The sequence below is a fragment of the Nansenia antarctica genome, assembly GCF_963989245.1.
Source record: "Nansenia antarctica genome assembly, chromosome: 8".
Taxonomy (NCBI): Eukaryota; Metazoa; Chordata; class Actinopteri; order Argentiniformes; family Microstomatidae; genus Nansenia; species Nansenia antarctica.
Window position 1 is genome coordinate 6,405,849 of NC_137678.1, and position 22,594 is coordinate 6,428,442.

General features: G+C 43.6%; 1 protein-coding gene across 1 annotated transcript in view; it reads right to left on the reverse strand.

Moving 5' to 3' along the window:
- LOC308163778 (rho-associated protein kinase 2-like) overlaps positions 1–21,882 on the reverse strand; it is a gene marked incomplete at both ends in the record, with an annotated part of 206,775 nt that extends 184,893 nt beyond the window's left edge. Inside the window, one exon of the mRNA XM_080537966.1 lies at positions 21,784–21,882. Coding sequence (XP_080394092.1) covers positions 21,784–21,882 — 99 coding nt within the window. The remainder of the gene's footprint in view (positions 1–21,783) is intronic.
- Positions 21,883–22,594: the final 712 nt, after the last annotated feature.

The following is a 22,594-nucleotide window of genomic DNA, read 5'->3' on the forward strand; positions in this document are numbered from 1 at the left end:
AGTGTTTCAAAATCAAATGTTCATATTATGACCTGCAGATATATAGATTGATATCTCAGAGAGAGAGAGAGAGAGAGAGAGAGAGAGAGAGAGAGAGAGAGAGAGAGAGAGAGAGAGAGAGAGAGAGAGATGGTAAGGGCGATCCAAGATATAGCGAAAAACGAAAGTGCAGCAGGTTTAGAGGGACTTTGAGCCGTATATAGCTCTACTAAAAACCAATTTATTCTATGAGGTCATTTCCTCGAGCACAGTGAAAAGGGTGCTCATGTAACGGCAATCATGTACACGTGTTTCTTTATCTCAAGGAATTCCCTATCTTAATAGCAATTGTTCTGGAGTGATTCCAGAGTTCTCTCTGACTCTGTTCTCCCAGACTCTGTTCTCTATTCTCTGTTCTGTTGTTGCGCTAGATGTTTTGTACCGGTATGTATTTTGCCAGCAAGGTCGTACCCACAACCGCGTTGCTAGTGTTGCAATGCCCTACCAACTAAGCCATAGGGCCCGGTTGTTCAAAACGTTTAATCTGGATCAGAATGATCCCGATTCTTTTCTCTAATCCAGGATCAGATCGAGCTGGTTGATTTGCCCTAAACGGCGAAAAGATTGGCCAGACAGATCTGATACTGGATCAGAGAAAAGAATCTGGATCATTGTGATCCAGATTAAAAGTTTGAAAAACTGGGTCCAGGCGACCATTGTCCATGCACTACATCGCCACATGCACACCAGATGGACGTGCTTTATGTACCACAACTCAGTACCACAACTAGGGATAGGAATCGAGAACCGGTTTCAGTTGAGAATGTATCTATGCATCTGTATCAATAACATCCGAGGTTATCGATTCCCTTATCGACGCCGGCATGTCTTGCTATTTGTAACATCTGTAAAATTATAATTTCAAGTAAGGGTGGAAACACCAGCAATATGCTAAAACATTTTTCGACGCAACATGGGATAAAATTACAGGAATGCCGTGTTTTTAACACGCTACGCACGAGTGCCACTGCTTCTCAAGCGAGCCACACGTCCGTTTCTGAGGACATTATCCCCCCTAAAGTGTTGTATTTAATAAAGTTTATTCCGTTTTGCTGAATCAGTGTGTGGACTCGTGGTGTGTTTGTTCATCATCTGACATTGGTCTCCCACCCTATTTGGGTGGATCCACGTTTTATTACAATATCAACTACTATAATAACCCAAAAGTTACATACGACTGTACTTATCATAACTGTCCATATTCTATTCTAATATCCTATCGCGCGGGGGTGCGCTCCTGGCTCTCTCCCTGCTGATTGCGCAATTTCCTGTGTGTGTGTGTGTGTGTGTGCTCCATAGTAGTATGCAGTTATGGAATTATATTTAAAAATCGCTGTGATGTGGGTTAACTAGCCAACTCCGTACTACGTTCTGCATTAGCGGAGCGAATTACGTGTGAAATTAGCATGCTAGCAGGTGTTTTCAATATCACAGGCGGTCAATATTTGGACGATTAGTCCGGGAATGTGCAAATGCACGTTGAGCGTTCGAATGACTTTTTTGAATGACTTTTCAGTTTTTTGAACGACTTTTCAGTCGAATGACTGATTTTGATGGGCCGTCGATGGCCCGGACTAATATTGACAGGTGGCAAAGTTTGTCACGACAGCTCCACAGCAACCGCTGTGTTCGTAACCTATCCTAGAATATTTTTTGTGAATGTCTTGTAGCTAATAGCGTTAAACAATTTAAAACATGCAGAGCTACATCTTTAGTGTTTTGAGTCCAGAGCTACAGCTTTAGTGTTTTGAGTCCAGAGCTACATCTTTAGTGTTTTGACTTTTGAGTCTTTCGTATTGACACAGGTGGAGACCACAAAGCTGTCATGCTTGTGTAAACTTGGAGTGAAACTCATGTAGCTAGGCTAACTAGCTAGCATGCTGGTTATCTATCCATGTTGTTGGGCTTTAAGGTTAAACTATTATTGCTGTAGCTCGCTGCACTCGTCTTGCAATGCTGTTGTCGAAGTGTGCATTGTTGGTGGTGTGTTGGTGTGTTGTGTAAGTGTACAGATAAATTAGCTAGCTACATTGACATTGGGAATGCAGTTGAAGAAGTGATTCTGCATGCAGGGTCATCATCAAAAAGTAAACTAAGGGGAAAATGCGTTTTAACATGCAAATAAATAATTATATGACCTGTCTTCAGTTGTGCTATAGGAACTACATATCTAGCTGAACACATCCCCTATGTCAACAAAAACAAACAATGCAGTATAATAACTCCTTATTTTGTTGGTTATGAAGAGGTACAAACAAGCAATTCTTTAAGAAAATACAGTATTTTGTCTGAGAAATAAATAAAATAATATTTTTCGGTCACAATTTGTCTGCAATCTCAGTTCGTTAAAAATAATGTGTGAGAATCGTATTGTGAACCGTATGGAATCGTGAGTTGAGTGCATCGTTACATCAGTGAGGCGATCAATATTATGAGGGATGGCAAGAATGTCTGTGAGATTGCACCCACCCTGTCATCATCTGGAGGTCCGGTATGGGGAACACAATCCCACGAGATTGCCCAGGAAAAGGACAAGGGTTACCCCCTAACCCTAACTACCCCCTACCCCTAACAAGGGTTACCCCCTACCCTAACTTCTATTACACTACAAATGTATGAGAGAGAGAGAGCAGCATTACATTCATGGTGTTGGACATTAGGACAAAAGAAGAACAGAGATATCATTGAAGCCATCGATTCCTACATGGAGGAGGATGACGAGCTGTCTGCAAAAGCCATTAAGGCTTTAAGAAAAACCGATATCAGACATCGTTCCACACACCATCAGAAACCATCTGCAGAAACTTGGGTGGAAATTTGGAAAGACACGGTAAGAATAATACAGCTAATACATCACCGAATTGTGGTAATTGATTGTCTTATTTAACTATTTTAAGCGCGTAAATTACAAATCTTTGAATTTGCTATTGTTGTGATAATCGGTTAACCGCCGCGGTGAAAAAAGAAAAAAAAATTACGTGACAAATAATCTGTCCAAATTCTGTTTATGAATGTCAGTGCGGGGAATGCTCTTATAACGAAACGACAGGACAAACAGCCGATAATTAAGGATCCGTCTTCCTGGGAAAGAACCCCCAGGCCATCCATCCAAATTATTATTATAAATTTCAGTGCGGGAATGCTCTTAACAAAATTCATGTTTACACCTTGTTAACAGTAATGAGTGAATGTTCTCTTGCAGAATGGGCCCTATGATTCCGGACGAGAACAAGACCCTCTACACAGCGCAGGCACGTGCATGGATTTAAACTGGGGGGTAGTTTCACCATGTCACCTTCAGGGACGTGTCAACCGTGGCCCTGGACATGTTGGCGTAAGTGGGACGGTCTCCCAAACCGAGACCGAGACCTCCCTTCAGACTGCACGTCTGGGGTGGCCTGGCTCAGGAACCAGGCCCATTGCATGTTTTATGGTAGAAGACCCACATCCAATTCAGTCAGTCATCTGTCCCTTTTAAGCTTACATAAATAATGCTGAAGGAGGAGGAGGTGATTTGGTTACATTTGACCACATCGTATTGTACTCCTTCATGTTTCATGGATTGAATTTACTTTGAGGAACACATCAAAGGAGGCGCTGGGCCTCATGTCAGACAGGATTTTATGGGTCGAACTCATTGTTTCTTCCAAGGTACAGTATTACAGTGGATTATCCATCATGTTGTTTAAAAGGAGACCTATTATGCTCTTTTTCCACAAGTTAATATAAGTCTCTGGGGTCCTCAAACATCTCTAATTCTGTCCCTTTCTCAACGGGCTGTTTCACAGGTCAGGAAATAATCTGTGGTTCTCTGCCGATTCGCTGTGTGGCAGTGCGGCGAAAAAACACACAGTTCCCGGGGGAATAGAATTAAAAACCTAATATCCAAATGTTCCCCACAAAACAAGGAATCCAAAACCATTTACATGGAAACATTTGGAGTTCGAATGTAGTGGACGAATGAACACAGCGGGGGGGAAATGTTCAACACAGCTCCCAAGTTCTTACAACGGAAGTCAAATACTCAAATACGCACCGACTCCACTTTGATGCTCGCACTGTGACGGAAGGCTGAGAGGCAAATCTGACATCGGTTTGGTGAAATAAGCACAAACACAAAACAAGACCCAACTGCTTCATTGCAGTTTAGTTAGTAGAGACCCATCAGAGACTAGGGGTGGGACGATTAGAAAATGTCATGTCACGATTATCGTGGGCAAAATAATCGCGATCCACGATATTATCGCGAGAATTATTAAAAAATAAAAATAAAAAATAAAAATGAATGCCAATAAAACACACTGTAATCACTTTAACTTAGATTTTGTTGTAATCACTTTAACTTAGATTTTGTTGTATTTTTATTGAATCATGTTAATAACATTAACATCATTTTAAAAACATATTGACAAAAATAAAAGGAAACGCAATTTAGACTACTACAACGTTTGCAGATTACTCCCCAACTTAGACATAAAATGGATCATAACAAATCGGAAATGTGTACAAAGTGTATTACCGAGGTTGGGAGCTTTGTTCATTGTGTTTGGACTTGTAGATATATAGATGATTACTGGAAAGGTATAGTGGATAAAATTCATCTAATTCTAGATGTTACATTGGATAAGGACCCCATGTGTCTATTGTTTGGGTTGCCAGACAAACAACTTAAAAGTATGCATTCCAAAAGACTTCTGTGTATCCTCACTTTTTGTGCAAGGAAAAATATATTGCTGAAATGGATAGACTGCAAACCGCCTACAATAGCTGGATGGCACAAGGTAATTTTTGATATGATTCCTATGGAATATCTGACATAGGTCTAAGTGTAAGATAAAGACATTCTATAAGATTTGGTCTCCGTTCTTAGATTATATTGGTACCAGACTGGCTGCCATTGTAATGAAAGGTTTGGTGGATTACACTCAAGAAAGTACACAAGACTAATGTGTAACAGATCTACAATGTATGGGTCACAATATTATTTACTGTGCTGGTGTTGTGCTGCCGCTGTGTTTAGGACTGTAAGACATGGATGCTGTCTCCGATGGGGGTGATCCCCCCATATATTATGGCATTTGTTGTCATTTTCTTTTCTGTTTATTTCTGATATGTGACATGGCCTCCTCCCCCCCTGTTTTTTTGTTTTGTTTGTCTTTGTTTTTTGTTTGTTAGTTTGTTAAAAAAAAAGAAAAGAGAAAGAACATTTTCTGTTATTGTTTATGGACAATGTACTGCATAACAAAGTGCAAAACTAGTTTTCTACTATTAATGGGACAATAACCTCCCCCACGGATACTAGTTGTTGTTGTTATGTCCTGTTGTGTACATGTCTCTGTGAAACTCAATAAAAATATTAACAAAAAACAAAAAAAACACACATAGGTCACATACATTAATACATACAATAAAAACAGACAGATCAAATCATGATACAGGTGATGGTACTCCTGCTGGGCATTGCTGCCTGACTCACCTCCAACAGTGCCTTTAGAACAGGTGTGCTGTGACACCTCACTGAACACCTATGTGGGCCTAACTGGGTCATCAGCTGGGGACCACCAGTCAGACAAAGCAGTGTTTATAAAATGTAGTGCCTATTTAAAAAGTCCAGTCATTTAAAAATAATAATAATAAATAAAAAAAAACGATTATGACGATTATTCAAGTTATCGCGGGTGTTTTTATCGCGATTAACGATAAACACGATAATCGTCCCATCCCTATCAGAGACCCAAATGTATAGCACAAGCACTGAAAGTGAGTTTGTCATAATATGGGACCTTTATATATATATAAATATATTTGTTGTTGTATCTAAAACACGTAAAGTGTTCTCATAATAATGGACTGCACTTATATAGCGACTTATTCCAAAGCACTTTACAACGGCCTCTCATTCACCCATTCACACACACACCAATGGCAGCAAGCTGCCATGCAAGGCGCCGGCCCCGCTCATTGGGAGCAATTTGGGGTTCAGTGTCTTGCCCAAGGACACTGACACGTGGCCAGCCGGGGATCAAACTACCGCACCGTGGACCTTGCGATCATTAGACACCGGCTCTACCTCCTGAGCCACAGCCACAAACTTTGTTTCAACTACACACCATAAATAACTTATTTAAACTAATGCAGGCAATGGTCCGCAGCGCACCGTGTCATCAGTGGCAACGCAAATGAGAGAATACACTGAACAAGACACTGGCAGAGGAAGTACATGACACAATCCTGGATATTGTTTATTATACAACAGTTAGTTACGACTAGGGATGGGACGATTATCGTGATTATCGTTAATCGCGATAAAAACATCCGCGATAACTTTATCGTGGAGAATTTTAATTAGTTGAATAATCGTCATAATCGTATGTTATAAATACATAGTAATATAATTTAGATTTCTCACATGAGCCGCGCGCGAATATCCTCACAGAAATTTGTCTCGCGGGATTGTTCAGCCTGCACGTGACTGTCAAGTCAGCGTTGTCAGTCAGTCACTAGTATGCTAGCATACACCATGGCTGCATCGGCCCCGTGTCCATTGTATCCTCCGAATAAAAAAGTGAAATCTGATGTTTGGAAGTACTTTGGCTTCACAAGTCAAGAACGCCAGGATGAAGAGCCAACATGCCGAACTTGCCGGAGGAAAGTGTCTGCCCCGAGGGCAAACACGTCCAATTTGCATGTGCACCTCCGTGACCGTCACCCTGCGTTGTACTCTGAACTCCAGGTAAAATGAGCCTGGCTTTACTAGTTAGTTAACATGTGACTGTGACATTCATCTGAATGCTCGTTAGCAACATGAATCATGATGCACTGATAGGGCTTACACACCGGCAGTTCCGAACGCGGGCTCATTCGCCAGACACGCGAACGCGAACCGGCGTTCGGAACTGCCGGTGTGAAAGCCCTATGTGTGAACGTGCAGGCTATCCTACTGTATACATGCCCAGCTCATGTCACGAAAGTGTCCTTATCTAGCTCTCAAATGGATTGAAATGAATGGATACGGATAGACTACGGGTGTGTGTGGCCACGGCATCCTATCCAGTCAAAAATAATTTTCAATGTCATAGAATTCGTTAGAATAGTCTCCGTGAAAAACAAATCATACAGTGAATTAACATTAAGTAGACAGAGCATCTTTGATTACAGCTTGTGCAAAAGTGAACAAAATAATGACAAGGTTGAAGTAATGAATTAAAAGTATATAATAGAAGTAATGAATTATGAATGAATGAATGGTCTTTATTGTCATTGATATAGTACAGGTACCAAACAACGAAATTTGGGAGGGGGGGCTCCCCTGGTGCTAGGAAAGAGAAAAAAAAACGAAGGGAAAGGAGCTGGTTTACATAAATAAAGGCTATGTACACTATCCACTATACTATACTGTACAGATAAAACACTGTGCTGTACTCTATGCTATGCTATACCTATTCTAACATTTCCTATTTCTCTGCAACCTTATGTACCCTAGGGTTGTCATATTGCACATAGTGTTATTGCACATTCATTAAAAGTATATACTAGAAGTAATGAATTAAAAGCATCTGCTATGATTCACCTTGTCATTATTATATTTTATTATTCACTTTTGCACAAGCTGTAATCAACAGCCTATAGCCTATGAATAACAAATGTAATGATCACTATTCTGCTATGTGTCTGTTATGAATAACTAATGTGATCCTCAACATCCATGCATCATACTGACTTTTTATTTTTTCTTCTAGTCTTCTTCAGCAGCAGCAACCAAACAGACTGTGCAGCCAACACTAAAGGAGACTCTGCAAAAACAGGCTTCATATGCACCAACCTCAAAGAATGCCAAAGATCTCAATGTGGCAGTGGCATACTTCATCTCAAAAGAAATGATGCCATTTGAAATAGTGGAAAAGCCTGGCTTTTTAAAAATGATGAAAACCGCTGCTCCACTGTATAAGGTGCCGACACGACAGTTCTTCTCCAGAACAGAGGTTCCACGATTGTACAATGAGGTGAAAGCTGACGTGACCAAAAGGGTGGCACAGGGCACCTGGTATGCTGCCACCACTGACCTGTGGACGAGCAGTGGAGGCGGGGGTGAACCATACATAAGCTTCACCATACATTATGTATCCCCAGAATGGAAACTAGAATCCAGCTGCTTGGAGACCCTGCTTTTCCCACAAGACCACACTGCTAATAACATCCTTGAGATGGTGGAGAACATGCTACAAGAGTGGAAAATCAAGAAAGAGCAAGTAGTGTGCATCACCACAGATAATGCATCAAATATGCAAAAAGCCTTTGAGAATTTCCCTGACCTGTGGCTTGGGTGCTTCGGACACAATCTAAACCTCGCCATCACAAAGATCCTGAAGCACAAGCGCGTAGATGCTGCTGTCCGAGCCTGCCGCCACCTTGTCCAGGGGTTCTCCAGGAGCTGGAAGAGGAAGAGAGAGTTGAAGGCTAAGCAAACAGCTCTGGCGCTCCCACAGAAGTCAATGATACATGACGTGGTTACTCGGTGGGGATCAACATATCAGATGTTGGAACGGTTCCTCAGCCAACAACAGGCAATCAGTGCCACACTGGCGGCAGAAAGAGGGGTATGGCACCTGATGCCAAAGGACTCCGACATCACTGTTATTGAACAAGTGTGTGAGCTCCTTGGCCCTCTCAGCCAGTTCACTTGCCTCAGAGACCAGGGTCACACTCTGCTGTCAAACCGGTCCTGGTGCACGTCAAAACAGAGATCCTCGAGCAGAACGATGAAGACCCGGCACTGGTCCAAGAGATGAAGAGGATGATGAGGGAGGACCTTGACTCAAGATATTCGATGAAAGCAGAGAGAATTATGGATGTAGCGTCTTTCATTGATCCTCGCTTTAAAGAACAATTCTCTGAAGATCTTGAAGGCACAACAGAAAACTGTGTACAGGAGGCCCTGCAACTGGCACCTGTAAGAGTGAGACAGGAGGAGGAAGGTCAATCTCAACCTACAGAGCCCGTCGCCACCCCCCCTACCAAAGCAACAAGTAAGGGCCTGGCTGGGTTGCTGAGGAAGATCACTGCAACCAGGCAGCAGAGATCTGAAGATGAACACAGAACCACAGAACAACAGGTGAGATGAAATGATGATGACATCTAGATTATTTATTTATCCCTGCGGAGAGGGGGAGGAGTTACTTTGCCAACTGCATGATATGCAACTGATTATGAACAAAAACAGATTAATGTTACTGTTGTGTGTGTGTGTCATCATGACAGGTGAGAGCCGAGGTGAGGGTATACATGTGTCTTCCATCCATTGAAGCTGACGAGGACCCGTTGCTGTGGTGGTGTGGTCACACAGGAGAAATGCCTCACCTTTCCAGGGTTGCACGCAGGCTTCTATGCATACCTGCAACTAGTGTTCCTTCAGAGAGAGTGTTTAGTGCCAGTGGGCACATACTCACACCTCTCCGAGCACAGCTAAAGCCAGAAAAAGTGAACATGTTGACATTTTTGCACTTTAACCTATCTTGAAGCTTTCAAGTCTCTAAGCCACAAGGCTAGCACTCAGTTTGAGGACAGAAAAGTGTCAGTGTTCAAGTTTTGTTTGACAGTATTTTTTTCCTTTATTTATGCAGTGATACCTTATAATTTATTATCGGTTGCCGTGACCTCTGTATTATTGTAGCAACTATGTAACTGCCTAATTGTTTTACCTTAAAACTTTAAAATGATGTTAATGTTATTAACATGATTCAATAAAAATACAACAAAATCTAAGTTAAAGTGATTACAGTGTGTTTTATTGGCATTCTAAAGCTTTTTTTTTGAAAGTTTTTTTGGAAAGTTTTTTTTTTTTTTTTTTTTAAATTCTCGCGATAATATCGTGGATCGCGATTATTTTGCCCACGATAATCGTGACATGACATTTTCTAATCGTCCCACCCCTAGTTACGACCAAGTAATTTGATTGGACAAGAGGCATTCCATGAGTGCTGATATACAGTATAACAGCACTGGGACTTTTAACTAAATGTATCACTCCGAAATGACCGTTAATACAAAGTAGCTAGCCTGCAGATGTTTGTGTTCAGGTTACTAGGCAACAGTCCAGTTGCGGAACAATTTTTTGTTGACGGAGCCAAAATAAATGATTAAATAAACAAAAAAATCATAATCTGTTGTCACTTATTACTGTTAACTAATAAATTGCGCTGTAGAACTGTTGTATAAAAGCAATATCACACTGGAGGTCGTGCTGTTATACTGATTATCTGCGGCCTCGTATCTGCGGCCTCGTACCTACGACCGAATCACAGCCGTGCTGATATTCAGTATAAACAGCACGACCTCGAGTGTGATATTGCTTAATTGTTTAATATGCTGTACCTATTCCAAATGTTTTAAAAACGATGTATTGACATCAATTCACATGAAATTACCTTTCACACAGGCCTCCTGATTTCAACCCCATTAAGCTTGTGTGGCACCCATTAAGAGACTCCATCAGAAGGAAGGCGAAACCGACAAACAGGGATGATTTTATTGCGGCCATTACGACATTTTGGACATTTAAGAGAAGAGCCACAACAAGTACATTGGTCACTTGGAAAGTTCTGTCAGTGATGTCATCCAGATGGAAGGTGGTGCAGGAATGTGATCAGGAATGTCCTGTCTCACAGCTTACAACCTCTATCCTGTCTGAATGTCCTGTCTGAAAGTCCTGTCTCACAACTTACAACCTCTATCCTGTCTGAATGTCCTGTCTCACAGCTGACAACTAGGGATGCTCCGATCTGGATTTTTGGGGCCGATACCGATCACCGATTTGTTTCCTCAAGATCAACCGATACCGATACCGATTTTTTTGACTGGATAGCCTAAATATTTTTTGCTTTTTAGACAAAAGTTTTGATCCATTAGGCACCAAGCAAACGCAGACCCATTTTTATGGCATAGTAAAGGTCTGGCCTATCACCCAGTTAGGGCCTGAAGCCCAAGTCAGTCGATATGGCTGTATAAAAGACATCATAAACGTGGCCTTCATGGTTTCCATACTGTTACGTCCTCCTATGTTTTCTGTTCAGTTATCTGTCTTCCCCAGGAAAAAAAAAAAGAAAAATAAATAAATAAATCGGTTTTTGCGATCGGCCATTTTTGCCGATCACCGATCGAGTCATTTGGAGTGAAATCGGCCGATTTAAATCGGTGGCCGATAAATCGGAGCATCCCTACTGCAGTGTTTCCTCCAGGAATTTTTACAATGGTGGCGGGTAGTGCTGACCGCGCGCGCGCAGCGCGCGCTCGCGATTTTTTCGCGTGCACGCGCATGAAACGCGCACGCGCGCTCAAAACTCGAGGATGGCCCAAAAAAATTAAATGTTTTCCTGTACTTCTCCCGTGTGTCTCTTATTATCTGTGTCTGCATGTTTTTCCAGCATGTAATTCCGTTGTCAATAAAAACAAAAACACTGATCTGACGTTTTTTTTCACAACGTTATTACTTGTCACTTTAAGCCCAGGAGGGAGTTAGCGATTAGCGATGTTTAGCTTAGCTTAGTTTAACAGAAGTATCTTCACTTTTAACATGACTTCCCGTGGTCGTAGAGGGCTGGTCGACGGCTTAAAATGAGTAGACCTTATCCAGCTATAGTCTTGTGTTTCTACCCCGGGCATAGCCGGTGTTATTCACGGACAAACACTCCTGTTAGAGTGGTTCTAGTACACTGGACATAGGTAACACATAGAGAGGCTTCTCCTCTCTCTCTCCATCCTACACTACACTACACTACGCATCCTATACTACACTACACTACGCTAGCTCGCGGTGTTCGGGTGACAGCCAGGGCGCGTTCGTAAATACGCTCTGGAAATCTGATCAGCACTCACGGAATGCCTCTTGTCCAATCAAATGACTTGGTCCCTTTATGACGTTGAACCCAGTGTGCGCTCCGGGGCTCTCAGAGCGAATTTACGAACGCAGCCTCAAGTTCATTACTCGCGACACACACGGACTGGTCCAGTTTCAGCGCTTGTGGGTGTGTCTAGCGCTGTGAAGGTCTGAAAAGCGGCCTATTTTTTTTTTTTTTTTGGGGTTGAGAAATCTGCATGGTGGCGGAGGAAATTCCATCGTGGCGGTGCGCCACGATGAAATGCATGTAGAGGAAACACTGCTACTGACAACCTCTATCCTGTCTGAATGTCCTGTCTCACAGCTGACAACCTCTATCCTGTCTGAATGTCCTGTCTGAAAGTCCTGTCTCACAACTTACAACCTCTATCCTGTGCATATGCTCTTTATATGACTATTATAGCCTTGACAGATCAACTGACAGACCAACTGACAGACCAACTGACAGACCAACTGACAGACCAACTGCATGAACTTCGAGCTGCTTTAGCCTCATTTGTCATCGATTAGATATCAGATGTGGACTTGGCAGAGCCTCTTATGACACTTAATGATGACAACAATCTATCTAGGACAGCACTAACCACTATGTTATTCTCCCGACAAAAGTCACTAGAATTTCTTGTTTAACAGACATGTTTGCTGGGTAGGCTACATAAAGGACGATGACATCTTCAGTTGTTGTCGAAATCAGGACAAATGGCCAAAATGCAAAGTGTTCATCTTGTCTCCATCTCGCTGCTCTGTCTCACCATACAAATATACGCCAAATACAGTATGTGATATGCAACATCCCCCTCACAACACTGTAGACACATCCCCCCACTCATAGCAACGTACAACAAGCTCAGATTAACAGACAAAACGAGAAATGAGAAAAGCACACTCTCTCCCTTCAAATGATCCTTCAATAAGCGCTCTACAAAATAAATGCAGCATTATTATGGATGACATTGTGTGAACAAAAGAAAGCTGCCCTTGCTGAAAATGTGGACATTTGCACCGACTGAAAGCCAACATACCGGTACTTACTGCTTTTTCACATATAAATTCCTAACTTCATTCTGTAATCATGTTGTTAAATTATTAGCCTACGGCCGACTCACGCTTGTTCATGTTAGACATTTCTTTGCGCTGTGAGAGAATGTGTGATCTGCAATTCAAGAGCTGCTGTAATAATCTTGATTTTAGAAATCTACATGCACCTGATAAGGAGGGCTGCTTGAATAGATGTTAAACTATTGTGTCCCCCACCTAAAACGAATCAGTCCTAAAAGTCAACTTCGGATGCTGATTTGGGGTCCTGATTTGGAAACACAGATGCAGGTATCTGTTAGGTTAGTCTGGCGTAGCCATTAGGGCTGTTACGATTATTCGACGTCATCGACGTCATCGACTACGTCAATACGTCGGTTTGCGTAATATGCGTCGGTTAGTCGTAAATAAACAAAATGGCTGCGACCAGTGCAAACACGGAGAGAGTTAGCGATTAGCGAGGTTAGCTTATAGCCAGTTTAACAGAAGTAACTTCACTTCTAACATTACTTCCCGTGGTCGTAGCGGGCTGGCTGACGGCTTAAAATGACCGTGATGACCTGTAGACCTTATCCAGCTATAGTCTTGTGTTTCTACCCCGGGGCATAGCCCTATTATCTCCATATTTATCTCCTAAAACAGTACTAGCTAAGCTGTTGTGTTTACCACAGTCCTGTTCTGACTGGTCGCGGGCCGTAAGTGATGCTTGTCTCACAACGGAACAGTTTGTCAGTGTGTGTGTGTGTGTGTGTGTGTGTGTGTGTGTGTGTGTATGTGTCACGCATGTGTGTGTATCTTTGTCTCTGTGTGTCTGTGTGTGAGTGTGACATGCTCACATTCCTCCACAGTAATGCCTAAGGTGGAGGGGGGAGAAGGGAGAGAGGGGGGGAGAGAGCTAAGGGGGGAGGGGGAGAGAGCTAAGGGGGGAGGGGGAGAATGTTATGGTTGTTATTGAGATTGTTATTGTTAAAGATTGTTACTGAGAGGTATACGGTATTCCGGTTAGAATTTCGCTTTTTTACAGAATTTACTGCATTACTTGCACTTTTCCTTTTACTTGAAGTTAACTTTTATATTTTATAATATTATATTTTATGTTGGACTGTAAGAAAGAGAGGATCTTTTTTGTTGTGTGGAATATTGCCCTGCAGTGCAAGAATAATTGAATAAAATACTGAAATGTTGATAAGAGAAGTTTTTGACATTTATTTGGGGGAAATTAAGTGATACATTAACCGAACAGCAAAAAAATAATCGTTAGACTAATCGTTAAATTAGTCTTTAGAATAACCGACTAATCGAACAAATAATCGATAGATTAATCGTTAGAAAAATAGTCGTTTGGGACAGCCCTAGTAGCCATACCTTCAAATCACATTGTTCTCACCCCTCCTTTGTAAATCCCTAAACATGAATAATTGTCCGACCCATTTTTAACCACAGTAACGTGTCAATCATTACAAACATTCAGAAAGTCAGGGAAGGAGGACAAGGCTTTCAGCAAAAAGATATGAATTAAAGAACTTGTCAACCCCAACTCTCAAGAAACCCCTGTCATGATGCTGCTGACAGAACAGCCAGAAACCCCTGTCATGATGTCATACACCATTCTGCTTTGAAGAGAGTTGGAAACAGAGTCCACTAAACTCCCCCTGGTAATGGAGTTCACAGAGACCGCTAAATGCTTGGTCAGCTCAATGCAGTATAGGACAGGTCAGCAACAGTCCCTCACCATGTGCTCAACCCCACCATCAGAACCCCAACCCCTATCAGAACCACAACCCCTATCAGAAACGTCATCAAGGCCAGTGCTTGACCTCACGACCATATTTTGAAATGCGTTACTCTTCTCCCACCAGATCTCCTTCTCTACTAGGTTTAGCCTACATGATGTGCCTTTAACTGTAAAATTCCCTTTACATGAGTCATGGAAAGTAAGGGAATTGTTTTTCAATGGAGGGTTTTTAAAAACGGACATCTGGGACAGTACAAGCGCGGGTCAGAACTCAACAGTGAGGTACTGGATATTGCATCTCACAAACATCTGAAACGTCAGCACGGTTGGGACAGGAAGTCATCATTTGTTGAGTATGTCGGTTTCAAACCTCTGTGGAATTCCCACGCACTAGCAGAATTTACTTTATGAATGAATAAGTTATTAAAACTTGACAGAATCACCAAATCAAATCGGTACGGTAACGGATTTACTGAAATTCAGTTGGCTACAATGACATTTAAGCAAATAAGCGCCTGTCCCTAATAAAATCCAGGTAAAAATACATTGTTATAATGGTAGGCCTATATATTCTCTGTTGATATTAGCAGATGAATATTGCGACGCATTTGATTCCGAGCGGCAGCTGCAACATTACTAGCGTTTATTTAACAGCCTGACAGATTGTTTACAGCAGTCTTGTGGAAACTAGTAATAAATTACCATATTAAAAGATGACTCTGGTTTTGACTGGTTTATTGTCGGCTTATAATGTTGGTGGATATTGGTTGTCATTATGATCTATTCAGCTCTGCGTGGCGGTTTGGGCAGCCGTTTGGGAACAGCAGCGAGGAGAAAAGAATAACTGCTGGTGTTCAACAACAGCCCGTCTCCAACACACGGCAGGTGCACTCCGTGGTTATCGCAAACAAATGCCAGGTTACTAAAATAAGTTTTATACAACAGTTAGTTCCGACCAAGTAATTAGATTGGACAAGAGGCATAGCATTCCATGAGTGTTGATATACAGTATAACAGCACTGGGACTTTTAGCTATTTGTATCACTCCGAAATGACCGTTGAACGAGTAGCTAGCCTGCAGATGTTTGTGTTCAGGTTACTAGGCAACAGTCCAGTTGCGGAACTATTGGCCAAAATAAATGATTAAATAAACAAACAAATCATAATCTGTTGTCACTTATTACTGTTAACTAATAAATCGCGCTGTAGAACTGTTGTATAAAAGCAATATCACACTCGAGGTCGTGCTGTTATACTGAATATCAGCACGGCTGTGATCGTCTTCCTACTCGGCCTGCGGCCTCGTACCTACGACCCAATCACAGCCGTGCTGATATTCAGTATAACAGCACGACCTCTCGTGTGATATTGCATAGTTAGAGTAGGCTATGTACAAAAAGGTCCAACAACATTCCTATACCTGACGGTAGGGTCGGGTTTCCATATGGAAATTATAGGAAAGTTTCCCAAACTTCAAGAAAGTTTGCAAACCTCCCTGACAGTCATCGTCAACTGGCTAACTCCTCAATCAGAGGTGACAACAGATAAGCTAAAATAAAAAATTAAATAAAAAAGGCACAGGAGGAGAAAAGCCTGCAAGCTACAGGAAGTTCAGTCCTCCACATCCTGCCCACTCAACCTCAGTCTAGGACCCCAATCAAGCTCTGAACTGTCCAACTCATTTACAGGAAATAAACTATTTGTTTCTGCTAATATAAAACCTCACATCATTGACACTGTACTACCCTTGTTAACCACCAGACCCTCTGTACTACCCTTGTTAACCAGCAGGCCCTCTGTACTACCCTTGTTAACCAGCCCTCTGTACTACCCTTGTTAACCAGCCCTCTGTACTACCCTTGTTAACCAGCCCTCTGTACTACCCTTGTTAACCACCAGGCCCTCTGTACTACCCTTGTTAACCAGCCCTCTGTACTACCCTTGTTAACCAGCCCTCTGTACTACCCTTGTTAACGAGCCCTCTGTACTACCCTTGTTAACCACCAGCCCTCTGTACTACCCTTGTTAACCAGCCCTCTGTACTACCCTTGTTAACCAGCAGACCCTCTGTACTACGCTTGTTAACCAGCCCTCTGTACTACCCTTGTTAACCACCAGGCCCTCTGTACTACCCTTGTTAACCAGCCCTCTGTACTACCCTTGTTAACCAGCCCTCTGTACTACCCTTGTTAACCAGCAGACCTCTGTACTACCCTTGTTAACCAGCAGCCCTCTGTACTACCCTTGTTAACCAGCAGCCCTCTGTACTACCCTTATTAACCAGCAGCCCTCTGTACTACCCTTGTTAACCAGCCCTCTGTACTACCCTTGTTAACCAGCCCTCTGTACTACCCTTGTTAACCAGCCCTCTGTACTACCCTTGTTAACCAGCAGCCCTCTGTACTAGGGCTGCACGATTTGGGGGAAAAATCGAATTGCGATTATTTGGACAGATATCGCGATTGCGATTAATTTGCGATTATTATTTTTTTAAATAGCAAAAAAAAAAAAAAAAAAAAAAAGGAAGTTTTTGTAAAGTGTGGCCATATCTCCGGCTAGGAAGGTCGTATCAACGTGCAGTTTGTTTGTACGTCTTCAGGGGACTTAGAGGCTCCCTCCTCTAGCACCCCCACAGCCCGAGCTACGAGTGAAAGAACTAAACTTACATTGGGTTGCTTTAAAGTTGGGTTGCTTTAAAATCAAGCTTCAGATTAAAACATGTGATGGAGCATTACTAACCTGACTCAGGTGGTTTGTTTCACACAACCATCTAGGAAAGCTTAATTGGAAGCTGTTTGGAAAAGGGCAGGTACTTTCAAAAAATACTTGGCAGGTGATTGGATGAATCTATCTATCACCTATTTTTATTGTTGACGTTCATTGTTGACGTTCATTGACGTTGAATCCGACGCGCTGTATGACGTATCCCATACGGGTAGTGGTGGTCTAGTGAGTTGGACTTGTGATCGGAAGGTTGTGTGAGTTCAAATCCCGCCTGAAACCACACCACTACTAGTGTGCCCTTGAGTAAGGCACTTAGCCCTCAGTTACTCCAGGGGGAATGTCCCTGTAATTCGTAATTGTAAATCGCTTTGGATTAAAAGCGTCTGCTAAATAGCAACAAAAAAAAAAAACAAAACAAAAAAAAAATGTAAAAAAAAAATCGCAGGCAAATCGCAGGCTTTGCGATTAGCTAATCGCATCATTTCAAATCGCGATTTCGATTTAAAATCGATTAATCGTGCAGCCCTACTCTGTACTACCCTTGTTAACCAGCAGCCCTCTGTACTACCCTTGTTAACCAGCCCTCTGTACTACCCTTGTTAACCAGCCCTCTGTACTACCCTTGTTAACCAGCCCTCTGTACTACCCTTGTTAACCAGCCCTCTGTACTACCCTTGTTAACCACCAGACCCTCTGTACTACCCTTGTTAACCAGCCCTCTGTACTACCCTTGTTAACCAGCAGCCCTCTGTACTACCCTTGTTAACCAGCCCTCTGTACTACCCTTGTTAACCAGCCCTCTGTACTACCCTTGTTAACCAGCAGCCCTCTGTACTACCCTTGTTAACCAGCCCTCTGTACTACCCTTGTTAACCAGCCCTCTGTACTACCCTTGTTAACCAGCAGCTCTCTGTACTACCCTTGTTAACCAGCCCTCTGTACTACCCTTGTTAACCACCAGCCCTCTGTACTACCCTTGTTAACCACCAGACCCTCTGTACTACCCTTGTTAACCACCAGGCCCTCTGTACTACCCTTGTTAACCAGCCCTCTGTACTACCCTTGTTAACCAGCCCTCTGTACTACCCTTGTTAACCACCAGGCCCTCTGTACTACCCTTGTTAACCAGCCCTCTGTACTACCCTTGTTAACCAGCCCTCTGTACTACCCTTGTTAACCACCAGGCCCTCTGTACTACCCTTGTTAACCAGCCCTCTGTACTACCCTTGTTAACCAGCAGCCCTCTGTACTACCCTTGTTAACCAGCAGACCATCTGTACTACCCTTGTTAACCAGCCCTCTGTACTACCCTTGTTAACCAGCCCTCTGTACTACCCTTGTTAACCAGCCCTCTGTACTACCCTTGTTAACCACCAGACCTCTGTACTACCCTTGTTAACCACCAGCCCTCTGTACTACCCTTGTTAACCAGCCCTCTGTACTACCCTTGTTAACCAGACCCTCTGTACTACCCTTGTTAACCACCAGGCCCTCTGTACTACCCTTGTTAACCACCAGGCCCTCTGTACTACCCTTGTTAACCAGCCCTCTGTACTACCCTTGTTAACCAGCCCTCTGTACTACCCTTGTTAACCACCAGCCCTCTGTACTACCCTTGTTAACCAGCAGGCCCTCTGTACTACCCTTGTTAACCAGCCCTCTGTACTACCCTTGTTAACCAGCAGACCCTCTGTACTACCCTTGTTAACCACCAGCCCTCTGTACTACCCTTGTTAACCAGCAGCCCTCTGTACTACCCTTGTTAACCACCAGCCCTCTGTACTACCCTTGTTAACCAGCCCTCTGTACTACCCTTGTTAACCAGCCCTCTGTACTACCCTTGTTAACCAGCCCTCTGTACTACCCTTGTTAACCAGCCCTCTGTACTACCCTTGTTAACCACCAGGCCTCTGTACTACCCTTGTTAACCAGCCCTCTGTACTACCCTTGTTAACCAGCCCTCTGTACTACCCTTGTTAACCACCAGACCCTCTGTACTACCCTTGTTAACCAAGCATCTAGTTGGGAAAGTCTTTACAGGGAGTGGAAAGTAAACCCAGTTGAAATGAGTGAGGCCTGGAGACAAGTTAAACCAATCAAATACCTTGCTTGGGCAGAGCTCCAAAAACACCAAATGCATTGTTTCCTTCAGGTCATCTTCCGTTTTCTTCAATGTTGCAAACTAGCATAGGCAACAACTCTCTGCAATGTGTCCCTAGCCAATGGGAAACGTCTACACACACAAGAAGTTCAATCCAAGTCAGATCTGCTCATTTAAAACTACTACCCAAAAGAAGGCGTAAGGACAATGTGATTTGGAAGTATGGCTATAGGAGACTAGCATTGTACACATAAAGCATTCATTCTGCACTTTAACCCGTTAACACTGCACATAGTCCCTCCTCTTGTTGACATTACAAGTGTTGTTTACATGTTAAAGTGTAAATGACCAATGGCGTAGCATCATCAAGCAAGACATGATATTCATATCAATCTGAACTTTATAGATATTGCATACAATAACATTGACAGTTTCCTGCATTAGTGCTTCCTAATAAGTTTCCTATATAGATCCACAACCTGATCATAACGAAAACACTATTCTTGATCAACTTGCAAATGTATGTGAATGCACAATATCCATTGCTCAATTGTTAAGTCAAATGTAATATAGATCTCTGTGCAAAATGTGAGCTGTGAGCTGCACCCAGCAAGCTGTCTTGGAATGAAGCTTGGGGGTACAAATTCTTTTTTTACTAGTTTCAGTGCAGTTACATGACTTAGCAAATTGTCTGTCATCCACATTCCACTGCAGTGAGTAGGGCCTATCTGGGGGGAAAGGCAAATTGCTGCACAGAGGTTATTATGATTATCTGGTCGGGTTGTCTTGAGGGGGCTACCATGTCACATCCTTCCTCTGGCAGCCCCCCCCCCCCCCCCCACTCATCTATACACCCACACTGTGCCATGCGATGGGTGCAACGCTCTGCCCAGCAGACAGGGTGGCACAGAGGCCCGTCTGGAACGAGCTGCTCTCATCTGACCCAGTCTCCTAGAGGGACCCAACTAGTCTCCTAGAGGGACCCGACAAGTCTCCTAGAGGGGCCCAACAAGTCTCCTAGAGGGACCCGACAAGTCTCCTAGAGGGACCCAACAAGTCTCCTAGAGGGACCCGACAAGTCTCCTAGAGGGACCCAACAAGTCTCCTAGAGGGACCCAAACAAGTCTCCTAGAGGGACCCAAACAAGTCTCCTAGAGGGACCCAAACAAGTCTCCTAGAGGGACCCAACAAGTCTCCTAGAGGGACCCAAACAAGTCTCCTAGAGGGACCCAAACAAGTCTCCTAGAGGGACCCAAACAAGTCTCCTAGAGGGACCCGACAAGTCTCCTAGAGGGACCCGACAAGTCTCCTAGAGGGACCCAACAAGTCTCCTAGAGGGACCCGACAAGTCTCCTAGAGGGACCCAACAAGTCTCCTAGAGGGACCCGACAAGTCTCCTAGAGGGACCCAAACAAGTCTCCTAGAGGGACCCAAACAAGTCTCCTAGAGGGACCCGACAAGTCTCCTAGAGGGACCCGACAAGTCTCCTAGAGGGACCCGACAAGTCTCCTAGAGGGACCCGACAAGTCTCCTAGAGGGACCCGACAAGTCTCCTAGAGGGACCCGACAAGGATCCGCACATTTTCTTAATAATCCATCTAATCTACAGAGAGACGTCCTGCAGGGGAGACATCTGCACGAGCTGTTTGCTCTGGGGTTTTTTTAAAGAAGAATTTCAACTCCAAGACAAGAGTTTTCCACGATCGTGCATAATGATATGCACCACTTTTCGTGATTGTTGTGACTGTTAGTTCTCCCTCCGATACATACAACGTCACATCGATGCACTTGTTACAAATGTGCACGTTGGGGATGACAATGTAGCCACACTCTGACCATCCAAACACATCGTGGCATGTACAGTATGATCGCAGTGGAGACATGCGTTTGTCATGTTTGTTTTGGTTGTTGATCGGCCATCATCTGCCGTCTCGGTGGGAGGAAGTCCTCCCCCTGTGTGGACACCGTGCACCAGACGGATGCGACGGAGCGATCTGCCACATCGAAGACTGATCCATCGAGCAGGGCGTCTCTGTACATACCCAGCCATCTGATCACCTTGTCTTGAGATGTCTTAAGATGCCTCGAGACAAGGGGATGGCTGGGTATGTATGCCCACCAGACTCTCTGTATGCCCACCAGAACCAGGCATCACGTACGGTGCCCCCCCTGTGCGACGAGCCAACACAACGTGCCCCCCCCCCCCCCCCCCCCCCCGATTAATAACTCATCCAAACACATTTCTGCAGAACTTACCAGTAAACTCTCCAAGTTGATCGCGGATCGGGGATCTTTGATCATGGCCTCCAGTTTTTTCAACCGGGTTTCCATCCTCCTCTCGGCGCCAAACGACATCTTAGCGATCGATCCAACACAAACCCCGTTTATGATGACATATAAATATAAAAGATCCGATCCCTTTAGAAGAAGTTACACATGGAGAAAGAAAGTAGTGTTTTGGTTCTGGGGCTAAATGGCCGTTGGCCTAGCACCGCCTCCGTCCGTCTGAGATCGCCTCGCTTTGCTTTTAGTGTCCAACAACGAAGAGGAAGAGAGGATAATCCACCGTAGAAAATATAGATCCACCGCTAGATTAGATCCAAGTTGCAAAGTAGTGTTGGGGGTTAGTTTGGTTTAGATCAACGCTAATCGAGATAGAAAAACTTCTCGCCCCATCTTCCGCATGAGTGGTCTGGTGAAGTTAGTCTGGAGGCAGATTCAGATTCAACAGGGCGTTTTCTCCATACTCCCTCCCCTTCTGCTCCGAGTCTGGATCTGAATGCCTTTTTAGTCTGAATCGGCCGAATATACTGTTTCCAAATCGGTATTATTTCAAGATCCTCCTATCCTCCAGAATGTCAAATATAACGATGTTCTTCCTGCACCGTTGTTGTCATTGTGTACGTTGTCACAACAACCCAAAAAAAATCTCGCGCGCTTAAGTTGTTCAAATGTTGTGAGTTTGTCGGTCGGCTGGTCGCTGTGTCAATGAACACTGTTACACTGCATTTTTGAAGCGCTGTCGGAATGGCTGACTGCAGCAGCCATGGATTCCTCTCACACACAC